The sequence below is a fragment of the Odocoileus virginianus genome, chromosome 18, assembly GCF_023699985.2.
Source record: "Odocoileus virginianus isolate 20LAN1187 ecotype Illinois chromosome 18, Ovbor_1.2, whole genome shotgun sequence".
Lineage (NCBI taxonomy): Eukaryota > Metazoa > Chordata > Mammalia > Artiodactyla > Cervidae > Odocoileus > Odocoileus virginianus.
The window spans coordinates 17,679,493-17,691,661 of NC_069691.1; the positions used below are offsets into that span (position 1 = coordinate 17,679,493).

The 12,169-nt window shown below is 40.6% G+C and overlaps 1 protein-coding gene and 1 long non-coding RNA gene across 7 annotated transcripts in view; one reads left to right on the top strand and one right to left on the bottom strand.

Annotated features, from left to right (window-relative positions):
- The window catches only part of LOC139039494 (uncharacterized), a 44,676-nt gene extending 34,628 nt beyond the window's left edge, over positions 1-10,048 (bottom strand). For both annotated transcript variants that reach the window (XR_011492792.1, XR_011492791.1), the window contains exon 1: positions 9,965-10,048. This is a non-coding gene — a long non-coding RNA (uncharacterized lncRNA). The remainder of the gene's footprint in view (positions 1-9,964) is intronic.
- DOCK8 (dedicator of cytokinesis 8) overlaps positions 1-12,169 on the top strand; it is a 221,716-nt gene that overhangs the window by 92,729 nt on the left and 116,818 nt on the right. For all 5 annotated transcript variants that reach the window (XM_070480398.1, XM_070480394.1, XM_070480396.1 and 2 more), the window contains 4 exons: positions 734-819; positions 5,564-5,630; positions 8,166-8,315; positions 11,544-11,624. In XM_070480398.1, the coding sequence (XP_070336499.1) occupies positions 734-819; positions 5,564-5,630; positions 8,166-8,315; positions 11,544-11,624 (384 nt within the window). The remainder of the gene's footprint in view (positions 1-733; positions 820-5,563; positions 5,631-8,165; positions 8,316-11,543; positions 11,625-12,169) is intronic.

Here is a 12,169-nt window from a genome sequence, read left to right on the forward strand (position 1 = left end):
AATTAGTTTTTGCTATATAGCAAAGTGAATCAGCTGTATGTTTACTTGATACTTTCCCTTAAGTCTTTGGTCCCTATGTAGTGAAATAGACAGACATATCTCTTAAAGTGTCATTACTAAGCTTTTCGATTCTTAGGACTTCAGCAAGTTCTAGCTGGACATGTCTATTTAGAACCTATAAATTCAGCCCCAAATCTCTATCATCTGTTTAAGGAAACTGTGAACCAAGAAAGCCACTGTATTACAGTATTAGTGGTTTACAATTTTAGGGTTTTAGGTGAAAATTTCTGACTCAAATCTCAAGTCTGAAACTCACATATTTACTAATAAAGCCCTCGGCAGGAGAAATATTCTGATTGTGTCCTTGGAGCCAGCAAAAAAAAAAAGTCAACAATAGGTATAAGATTTTGCAATGCCATCTGGTGGATGTTACTAAGCCTTATCTATGTTCACATTTCCTTCCTTCCTCTTTTGGTCTCTTTGTCTTAAATGTTTGGTTGTCTAAAAGGAGAAAAATGTTTGCTGTAAATGCTGACTTTGAAGCATGGAGGTTGGATAATAAACTCTTATAAAAGTTGATGTATTATTCTGTGATTAGAAATAAAGCAAATGCAGATTGTCTTCCATGGTAGATAGCAGTCTTCCTTTCCCTTGGTTAACTGCAGCTGATTACTTCACTACTGATTTCATGGGAATTCACTACTGATTTCTTTTACAATGCGATTAATAATAGGAGGATGCTGTGGAAATACGTCCGGTACCAGAATGTCCCAAGGAACATCTGGGAAACAGAATATTGGTCAAGTTGCTGTCCCTGAAGTAAGTATCAGCAAACACTATCTACTCCTTTGAGATCTGTCTTGCCTTTCAGATACAGACTGTGTCTTTCTCATCAGAGCTTGAATCGGGGAGGACCCCAACACACTTTTAACAGTGGGCAGCTGTGAAGTAGTAGAAAGTCCAGAGTTCAAAATCAGGTAGTCCCAGATTCTATTCCTGCCAGGCCTTTGACAGTCATTCTACTATGAAAAGGAAGATGAACACTAAGGTTAGATGTATAGGTAATTAATTGAGTGAAATGTCCTGCGATAAGAAAAATAGCAGTAAAAGCCAGTGGTGTGCTGGAGTCCACTCTAACTCGTGAGAGCTCAGTGTATGCTTCTTTTCCCAACTCTTTATTCAGTGAAGTCACATTGGTAGTTTAAAATTAGCCATGGTGGAATGGTAGAAATATTTACAATATTGAAATAAAAAAATTCTACATGTTAGATCCTTTTTATTTTTGGAGATTTATATGCATTTCCCAACATACCACTATTAAAACACAATGAAAAATGCAACTAAAACTCAGTTTCAGCTCCAGAGGACATTAGAGCGTAGTGGGGATTGTAGCAAGCTATCCTGTGGGGGTGCTCTCTACTAGCTTGGGCCAACTCTTGCCATCCAAATGAACTGACCCATTTTGATCTGATTTTTTTTTTAAATCAGTTGTCTGATTTTTTTTAAAAAGAGAATCTAGAAACCCAGATTTTTCTGCATGATTTCCTGACTTAAAAATTTTCTCATTTCCTTCTTTAGTAATACACGTTTCAAACAGAACATGTCTGAAATCTGAATTCATCTCACGGGTCAGATCAGAGAAGAAATAAGTGAAAAAGAAATGAAAGAAACAATCAGTTCAATAGCTCAGTTGTGTCTGACTCTTTATGACCCCATGAACCACAGCACGCCAGGCCTCCCTGTCCATCACCAACTCCCAGAGTCTACCCAAACCCATGTCCATTGAGTCGGTGATGCCATCCAACCATCTCATCCTCTGTCATCCTGCCTTCTCCTGCCCTCAATCTTTCCCAGCATCAGGGTCTTTTCAAATGAGTCAGCTCTTTGCATCAGGTGGCCAAAGTATTGGAGTTTCAGCTTCAACATCAGTCCTTCCAATGAACACCCGGGACTGACCTCCTTTAAGATGGACTGGTTGGATCTCCTTGCAGTCCAAGGGACTCTCAAGAGTCTTCTCCAACACCTCGGTTCAAAAGCATCAATTCTCTGGTGCTCAGCTATAAAGAATTATAGTCCAACTCTCACATCCATATGTGACTACTGGAAAAACCATGACTTTGACTAGACAGACCTTTGTTGACAAAGTAATGTCTCTTCTTTTTAATATGCTGTCTAGGTTGGTCATAGCTTTTCTTTCAAGGAGCAAGTGTCTTTTAATTTCATGGCTGGAGTCACCATCTATGGTGATTTTGGAGTCCAAAAATATAAAGTCTCTCACTGTTTCCATTGTTTTTCCATCATTTGACATGAAATGATGAGACCAGATGCCTTGATCTTAGTTTTCTGAATGTTGAGTTTTAAGCCAACTTTTTCACTCTTCTCTTTCATTTTCACCTAGAGGCTCTTTAATTCTTCTTCTCTTTCTGCCATAAGGGTGGTGTCATCTGCATATCTGATGTTATTGATATTTTTCCCAGCAGTCTTGATTCCAGCTTGTGCTTCATCCAGCCCAGCATTTCTCCTGATGTACTCTGCATATAAGTTAAATAAGCAGCATGATAATATACTACTTTGATGTACTCCTTTCCCTATTTGGAACCAGTCTCTTGTTCCATGTCCAGTTCTAACTGTTGCTTCTTGACCTGCATACAGATTTCTCAGGAGGCAGGTCAGGTGGTCTGGTGTTCCCATCTCTTGAAGAATTTTCCACTGTTTGTTGTGATCCACACAGTCAAAGGCTTTGGCATAGTCAGTAAAGCAGAAGTAGATGTTTTCCTGGAATTCTCTTGCTTTTTCCTAGGCAAAACTATGTAGGCATAAAAAATTTTCATACCCTATTAGGAAAGTCATCCATCTGTTAAAGTCAATTCATGAACCCCTTAGGCAGCACTTGGTTTGCCATTAGGGCACTTGGATTTTGGATTCAAGCCTGTGTTTCAGCCCTGGGGACTTCTCTGGAATTTTGAGTTCTTATAAATAAAGTAATTAGGCCAGATCATCCCAAAGTTCCTACATGATGTAAATTTCTGATTCTTATGTGGAGCCTCCCCAATTCCTCTCCTCAGAACATAAGCCAGCATGACTGCTTACACAGTTGTGGGGCTCTCTTGGTCTTGTAGCACTCTCCTCAAGTAAATGCTACCAGCTGGTGGGGGAGTTAAGACTTTTTGTCTTGTACACAGAGATGAGCAGCCAATAAGCCAGCTTTGTGTTGAGCAATGGGTACATAACGCTAGTCCCTGGGATCTGACCCAGCTGGAGGAAACTCTTGGCCCTTCAGCAGGAGAACTGAGTGGAAGTGGCTGTTCCATCCCCCTCTACGTTCATCATGCAGGAAATCCACCCTATTGTCTGAGGCTCTCACCCACCCCCACAGGAAGTGCATCAGGCCACTGCTGGCTGCAGTAACTCTGCTCTTTGGGATTGGAGGAATTCTACCCTCTGATGCTTGACACTCAGCCTCCTAGATGTTTTCTATAAGTAAATGGCAGATCTTCTCACAGATGGGAAGACATGGCCACTAAGACTATTGTTTAAAAATAATCGTGTCACTTGGATTTCTCCTGATGAAATTTGTGAAGTCTAGTTTTAATGATTTTCCCCCTAAACTGCCAAAGCAGAAATTAAAGAGAACTGTAGTGTTTGCTCAGTCTTTGACCTGCTCCAGTGTCTTAAATAGTATTCATACCAACATAAACCTGCAAGAGGGGAGATGTAGCTTTCACTACTTTAAATAAACTGGACAAAAGAAAGCAAGTTCTTACAGGTAAACCAATACAGATAACAAAATTTGCTGTCATATCCATTTTTCACTGGTATTTCATTGGCAGTAAATACATTCACATTGTTGTACAGCTATTACCACCATCTGTTTCCATAACTCTTCTCACTTACCCAAACTGGAATTTTATACCCACTAAACAATAACTCCCGTTTCTATCTTCCACCATTCCCTTATGGAAGTGGAATTATACAATGTTTGTCCTTTAGTGACTGATACATCTCACTTACACAGTTTTTCAACATTTGTCCATATGGTAGGATGTGTCAGAATTTCATTTCAAGACTGAATAATTTTCTGTTGTATGCATATACCATATTCTATTGATTCACTCATCTTGGATGGACACCTGAGTTTGCGTCCACCTTTTGGCTACTGTAAATAATGATGTTCCTTGACATCGTTTATGAAGTATGTTCACACATATTGTCTTTCACAGTCCTTACAACAATCCTAGGAAATGGGAAGAGTAAGTATCCTTTCCTCATTTTACAAATAAGTGGACCTGGGGAAAGTCAGTAACCCAGTGAAGATTCCAGAATTAGCCAGACTGGGAGAGGGAGCAGAGCCCGGGTCTTTCTGACTCAGTGTCTGTGACTCTTCCATCATGCCCACTGTCTCATTTCCAAAGGTGTCATTTGACCAACTCCTTTGTCTGGTTACCTCTGTCCACATATTCTTTAAAAAATTCTCTTCTTAGACAAAGCTGTGATAAATCCATTCTCTCACACACAGTTGAAAACAGGATTTGACCTAATTTGCATGACTTCTGCAGTGATAGTGGTCCAGGGCCTGGTTACTAGGGCTCTCAGCTGGCAATGTCATAGGTTGTTAGTGAAGTGAAGTCGCTCAGTCATGTCTGACTCTTTGCGACCCCATGGACCGTAGCCCACCAGGCTCCTCCATCCATGGGATTTTCTAGGCAAGAGTACTGGAGTGGGTTACCATTTCCTCCTCTAGGGGATCTTCCCCAGGGATCGACCCTGGGTTTCCCGCATTGCAGGCAGATGCTTTACCGACTGAGCCACCAGAGAATCCCTATATGTCATCCCGAAACATTTAGAAAGTGCATGTCTGTTCCATGTGCATCCTATAGCAAGCAGGATTGTCCTTGGGGTTGCCTTCTCTTGTCTTCGGCCCACCATTTCTGGGGGAATTGGCAATTAGGGTCAATGTGAGAGCTGCTCTTTCTAGCTCTCGTTGGATCCTCACACCTCAGTGTTGATCAGCTATGCTCAGTTCCCTCCCTCCACCTCACTTCAAAAGCTCCCCTGGCAGTGGAAGGACCAGACACTCACACACATCATGACCTTATTTCCTTCTGGCTGTCCCACTATAAATCTAAAGAAAGGCAACTCAGCTTATCTTTTTGTACGGGCTGAAAGCCGCAGCCCTTAAAATTGAATAATAAGAGCTACCTATTCTGGCAGTAAAATGTAAACTGTAAACAAAACCTTTAGCTAAGACAGACTCAATCCTTGGAAAACCCAGCAGCTACAATAGTGAGAAGTGCCATGTAGGATCAGATGGAGGATCTGTTCCACACGCTCTCTGCTGCAGGGCCACCAGCAAGCACTTTCATGATCTCAAATGGCTGGGAATTTTCTATGAACCTCTCATACTGCTCTGTTAATATTCTCATATGATTCTCATATGCGTGGAGCTACCCAAATATTTCTGGAAACTACTTACAATTTTAATCAGATTACAAAGATGCATTTTCAGAAATTTCAAAATTATCAAAGTTAAATCCATATAGACTTTTCTCTCTTTCTCTGACAGGTTTGAGATAGAAATTGAGCCTCTGTTTGCCAGCATTGCCCTCTACGATGTTAAAGAAAGGAAAAAGGTAAGTAAGCAAAAATAACTCAGCCCTGAGGGCATTGTGTATTGTTCATGGAATCTTTGGGCTCCTGTTTTTAAATATCATTTCTATGCAGTAAAAACACATTAGATTTGAAAGCAAATGACCTTTGACATGTCCAGTTCTGTTGCCTTTTCAGTTTTTAAAGAAGTAACTTGGGAATGTTTGTCATTTATGTTCTTTGAAGAATCTTAAAGGAAAAGTTGATAGCCTGGCTGAGACAGAGAACTGATATAGTGACATATGGGGTTACACATAAAACAAAGCAATTTAAACATGGCTCTAACAAGCTCAATGCATGTAATGTTTCCTGAGTTCGGGAGTTTTTCCATTTTATTGTGAATGGAAGGCATCTTGTGCAATAAAAGTCTAAATTTATCGTTGGGTAGAGTCCTTACCAAGTATAACGTGCTTTTAATTGAAAAGACTTTTCCATGCGTGTTTTAATGTTTAGTCATTTTGTAACTCCTAAAGAAGGACAGAAATAGCAAAACCTGGGGAGAAACTTCTGCCCTCTTGCTCAAATACTATAACCACTCAGTATTTAAGGAAGTGTGTATTTTTTAAATAAATATTAATAATCATGAAGATTTGTATTAGCCAGGATAGGTTTAATGCTAAAACAGGAGACCCCACCACAAACACACACACACATTCAGTGGTTTAAAACTGTAGTTCTCAAATTTGCACAGGCATCAGAATCGCCTGGAGGGCTTGTTAAAACAGTTGCTGGGCCCAAGGCCAGAGTTTCTTATGCAGTAAATCTGGTGGGGCCTGAGAACTTACATTTCTAACAGGTCCCCAGGTGATGCTGAAGCTGTTGGTCAGGGGACCACATATGGAGAACTTGTGGCTTAAGGAAGAAGAACTTTCTGTTGTTTGTTTCTTAACAATCTAGGGATTTTCCTGGTGGTCCAGTAGTTAAGAATCCACCTTGAAGTGTAGTGGACTCAGGTTTGATTCCTGACTGGGTAACCAAGGTCTCAGTTGCCCCAGAGCACCAAACCCGCCCCTGCGCATCACGAGGGAAGATCTCGCTTGGTGCAACAAAGACCCAGTGTACCGCATCTTAGACCCAACGCTGCCAAGTAAATAACTAACAGTCCAGGGTAGGGGCAGGGGCGCAGGGTCAACAGTGGTTTGCTCCACTCAGTCATCCAGGAACCCAAGCTGGCATCTTTGGTATGTGGTCTCCCAAGTCATTCTTGTCACTGCCACTGCAGCTCCCAGAAAAGGGGAATAGATAGCAGACGGTGGAGGTGGGTAGAATTGAATCCCAGAAGTTTGACCCATCTCTGCTCCTGCTCACAGTTCATTGGAGAGAATCTAGTTACAGGCTTCCCAGGTGGCGCAGTGGTAAAGAATCCACCTACCAGTGCAGGAGATACAAGAGACGTGAGTTTGATCCCTTGGTCAGGAAGATCCCCTGGAGTAAGAAATGACAACCTGCTCCAGTACTCTTGCCTGGGAAATCTCATGGACAGGGGAACCTGATGGGTTACAGTCCATGGGGTCGCAAAGAGTCAGACACAAGTGAGTGCATGTGCGTGCACATGCGTGCGCGCGCACACACACACACACACACACACACACACACTCTTAACTGAAAGGGAGCTGGTAAATGCAGTCTCTGCCTGGGAGCCTCTTCTTGGCTGTAAATCTATTAGTGGTGAAAGGAGAACCAACTCTGCAAGGGTTCTTAAGTCACACACACTATATGGACCACTCGTGCGACAAGAGTGCTCCATCCGTGGAGCTCTCATCATGTCACAGTCTTGCTCAAAATCTTGAACAGAGCCTCACTACCTGAAACATTAACAACAAACTCTTCACCTTCCACACCTGGCTTTCTTCAGTATGGCTGTCGTCTGCTTTCTTTCCCTTGAGAGCCTCGGCAGAGTCAAGCTGGATTTCTCAGCATTAACTAAAGTCACTGCAGGTTTTCCAGCTGCTGAGACATCTGTGCTATGCTCTCTCCCTGGCACCTGTCACCCTCCAGCTCTGCCTGGTGGAATCTTCTTGCAAGGCCTGTCCATCTCGCTCACCTCCCCCTTGGAAAGCATCCCCCATCCGCCCCACGGGATATGACCTCTCACCCTCGGGAACTTGCACAATGCTTTTTCCTATGAATGTGGTCACTTATATTTTGCTTCTACTGTAGTTAGTACATATTTGCCTTTTCGCTCCTTCTTGACTGTAAGCTAATTGGGAGCCCAAGTAATGCCCTGTTCTTCTTCAGTGCAGTACTTGGCACATCACTGTATTCTGGAGATATTGGTGGGATAATAAAAATTTTAATGTTTCAAAGAACATCTCTCAAATGACTCAAAAATACCTAGAGACTTTGGCAAAATATATATCAGATTTTCCAGCAAGCACTGATCGTAAACCATGTCTATGATTACACTTACTTCTCTCATGAAATTTGGTGGGGCTTTTTCACTCTCTTTTTTTTTTAAACGTGTTTAGACCATGAGAACAACTGTAACTCACTTTTTTCATTTTGCCACTCGTTTACAGATCTCAGAAAATTTTCACTGTGACCTGAACTCTGACCAGTTTAAAGGATTTCTGCGTGCTCACACGCCCTCTGTTGCCACATCCAGTCAGGCAAGATCTGCGGTGTTCTCGGTCACCTACCCATCCTCGGACATCTACCTAGTAGCTAAGGTAGATCTTGTTTTGCACATTCTGATGTTCTCATTGTTGCATTAGTCCCAGTGCCTGTTTAGGGTGAAAGAGGTGTCAGAAAGTACTACATGTCCTCTGGGAGATTCACTTTGTTTCCCTCTCAACTGTTCTCCTTTTCCTTTTCAAGCAAACTGTGTTGGATACTAGAATGACTATGTTTTGAAGTTATACAGTCCCAGGTTTCAGTCCTGGCTTTGCAACTTAGCACCTATATGACTTTGGGCAATTACCTAACCTTTCTGAGACTTCGTTTCCTCATCTGTTAAGTGCAGATAATAACACCTCCCTCAATGAGTAGATGTGACTACAGAATAAAGCCTGGTATGGATGAGCACCCTTCCTCCTAACAAGGAAAATCCCATTGGCTATCCAGCTCTGGGAGGCTGCTGTGGAGAAAATCTTGGATAGAGTCTCCTAATTACGTTCATGGTTTTCTAAAGACCCAGAGTTAAATGTCTGCACATATCTAGGCTCTGACAGTTTGAGATGTGGGTTTTAGTTTCCAGGTTTCACTCTCTATTTTTTTTATCACCATTGTAGGCAGTTCTAAGTGGAAGGACCTTTTATTCTAGGTTGTACTCTTTACCAATGTAAGAAAACCAGAGACTTTCTCTACACTCCAAAATGGCTGGTTAGAAGTAAATGGCAAACATTGAGTATTTTACCTAGCTTAAGCCAAATAATTCATCTCACTGACTTTTTACCCTCAAATTTAAAAAAAGTTCAGATGTTTTGATTTCATGTACACGCAGCATTCTAGGTTTGGGACATTTTCTAGTTAGCAGTGTTTTGTGTACATAATCTCATTGATTCCTCCTTGATCCCATGGGAGTAGCATACAGATTCCAAAAAGTTCAGGTGATATGGAAGTCACTTAAGTGACAGATATATTTCCCTTCTTACTCCCTTTACAGCATTATGCAAAGATTCTGAAGGTCATTATAGTTTGAAGGGAACTTGTGTAAGTTTTTGGAAACTACAGTTAAAATTCTGTTGCTGAAAAGACACATATGTTGTTATTAAATTTAATATGTATACTTTTCATTGCAGTATTACTTAGACATACAGGAAAATTAGCTTAAAGTGCATTCTAGCAGCCTTTCAACTTGGAGTTAATTTGTAAATTCTCTCCAGCCTGAGAAATCAAAGAAGCCAACACTAGTTCTATAGATCCAAATTTTACTTCCAACTCCACTTCTCAGTGGATGACTTTATTTTGGCTAACCCCTGGTAGGTAGTATGCTATATATCAGTGGTTACCTGTGAGTGACTATTACTTACTAAATGTATTCCAAAATTTTCCAATGCATAAATGTATTCATTTGGCAGTGATAAGCATTCTCTAAATTGTCTGGGTAGAAGTTAAGAAATTTAAATCTGTCCAATAAGAGTCTCTGGTTTTCTTCTGATTTGTTTTTCTTTACAGTAAACCAGGGTTGTTGCTTCTTTCCCTCTAAATAGGGCTGAGGGTAGCCTCTTTACCTCCAGTAAATCCCCAGGCAGTTCTGATATGTCCCATCGCCTACCTGCCATGGTAATGCGGACTCATGCATCTCTTTTACACATCAATCATGAAGGACCATATAGTAACCTGTCCTAGCAGCCTGCGGCTTTGACTCATGAAGTACCTGGAGTTAGCCTTGCCCAACTCGGTGAAGGGAATATTGTCTGCTGGTCTGGTCAAATGTGGATTCTCCTGCTTCCAAATTCTAGAGACCCCTCTCTTGTGCCACACTATGAAGTCATAGCATTCCAGTTCTTTTGCTTCGGTGTCCTAGTTAAAAGATTCTTTATCTCTGTTCAAAGTTCATTTTAAAGACCGCATTTTAATTCCTTGACTGTGTGGAAAAATTAACTTCTTTCTTTCTAATTTTCTTTATAAGCTCCTGACCATGAACTTCAGGAGAATAGGGCTCAGGTCTATCATGTTCACCACCTTGTCTCCCTAACAATTACCCTGTAGAAGGGGCTCAGCAAATATTTATTTGAATGATAGGTGAATGATCGCTGACTAGTAGGAACACGGGTCAGCCTTTACCTCACGTGTTAAATGTCCGTCGTCTCAGCCTGGCACATCTCTCAGGAGGATCAGCCTTGTCTTCAGGCTATGGCAATGGGAAGGGGATTTTATGTTCTTCTTTGAGAAGAGAGACTTCTTGCTTGCAGTCTTCCTGACACAGATGTTCACTGAGAAGCCCCTTCTTGCTTGCAGTCTTCTTGACACAGATGTTCACTGAGAAGCCCCATGCTGCTTCCTTTAAAACTCCACGAAACACCCCTCCATCAAACAGGATATTTCTGGTTTAAATACTTTGTACCTAACTGACAATGCCTGTTAAGAATGTGTGCCTTTTAGGATATATTGACCTAAGTTTCTTCATCAAGGATTGTCTCAACTAAAGATACAGACAAATGGGACTAAACCCACTTGGTTTTACTTGCACATCTAAGTTAAATTTTCTTGAGCAGAGAATTAGGCAATTTTAAATTTCTGCTTTTCTTTCTTTCAAACATGGTGCCCAGATTTGTGGCCATCTTAAGGTAGTTGCAAGAAAATGCTTGACGGTAGTAGCATCCATTCATGTTACCAGCCAGTTAGCAAAGTGAAAAGCTGCACCATCCTCCTGCTTTCGAGTTCCTCTCCAAGTCTGTTAAATCCAGAGAAGCAGCCCTAATAGGAAATACAAAGGAAATGATTACAGATAATTTATTCTGTTCATTTATTCATTTTGTGGAAGGTTTTAGTTCCCAACCTGACTTTTACAGAGGTCATATCTCTTTTTTACATTGTAAGCAATAATAAAGAAAATGAGCTATTCACTTCCTACATGTGTCTTATGGGTTTTGCATTATAAAATAACTTTTATTGCATTTTTTATTGTAGGCATAATACATGTTTATTGTTTAAAAACAGAGAATACACATAAGCAATAGGAAGAAAATATAGTACATAATCCCACCATACAAAGATAACTACTGTTAACATTTGCTGTGTATCTAATCTAATCCCTTTTATATGCCTTTATGATTTTCTTTTTTATAAAACTGTATAATACTCTTCGTACTAATGTTTTAAATCAAAAACATATATTGTGGACATCTTTTGATGTCATTAGATACTGTCATAAAGCACTATTTTGATGGTTGCATGGATTCCATTGTATGGATTAATTCATGAACTTTGTTTCAATATTATTTTTGTGGCAGATTGAAAAAGTTCTTCAGCAGGGAGAGATTGGAGACTGTGCAGAACCCTACATGGTTATCAAAGAAAGTGATGGCGGAAAGGTATGCTATTTTGACTGTTGCTAATTGGTAGCATTTTAGAATAAGCATATATCTTTCAAAAGTCTTCCACAAAATAGTTAATGGAGTTTAGTCCATAATGTGTCCCTATATGAAGCACTAGTCAATTATATTAAAACAAAATAAGGAAGGGAAAATGATCAATGATGATAACTTTTTAAAGAAATAAATTATTACACTCAACAAAGTCGACATGTGATGATGGACACACCAATGTCTAGTTACAGAACTTGACTAGAGCAAAGACACTTCCCGTTGCCTTGGTTCTGAGGCCCCAACTCAGTTGGTTGAGAGGGCCATGGACACCCCGAAACTGTGCACTGCCTGACTCTCTTAGCCTTATTACGGCATGGGCCATTGCCCTTTCTGGTATGAATATTTAAAAATTATCTTGAGACTGCCATACATCAGAAATTTATTAGTACAACATCTCTTCTCAGTACCCATTTCCAAAAGTTTCTAATATAGTTTTTAAAATATGGCCTTTTGGGAAATAAGACTTGCTTGACAGCATCCCTGCTCAGACA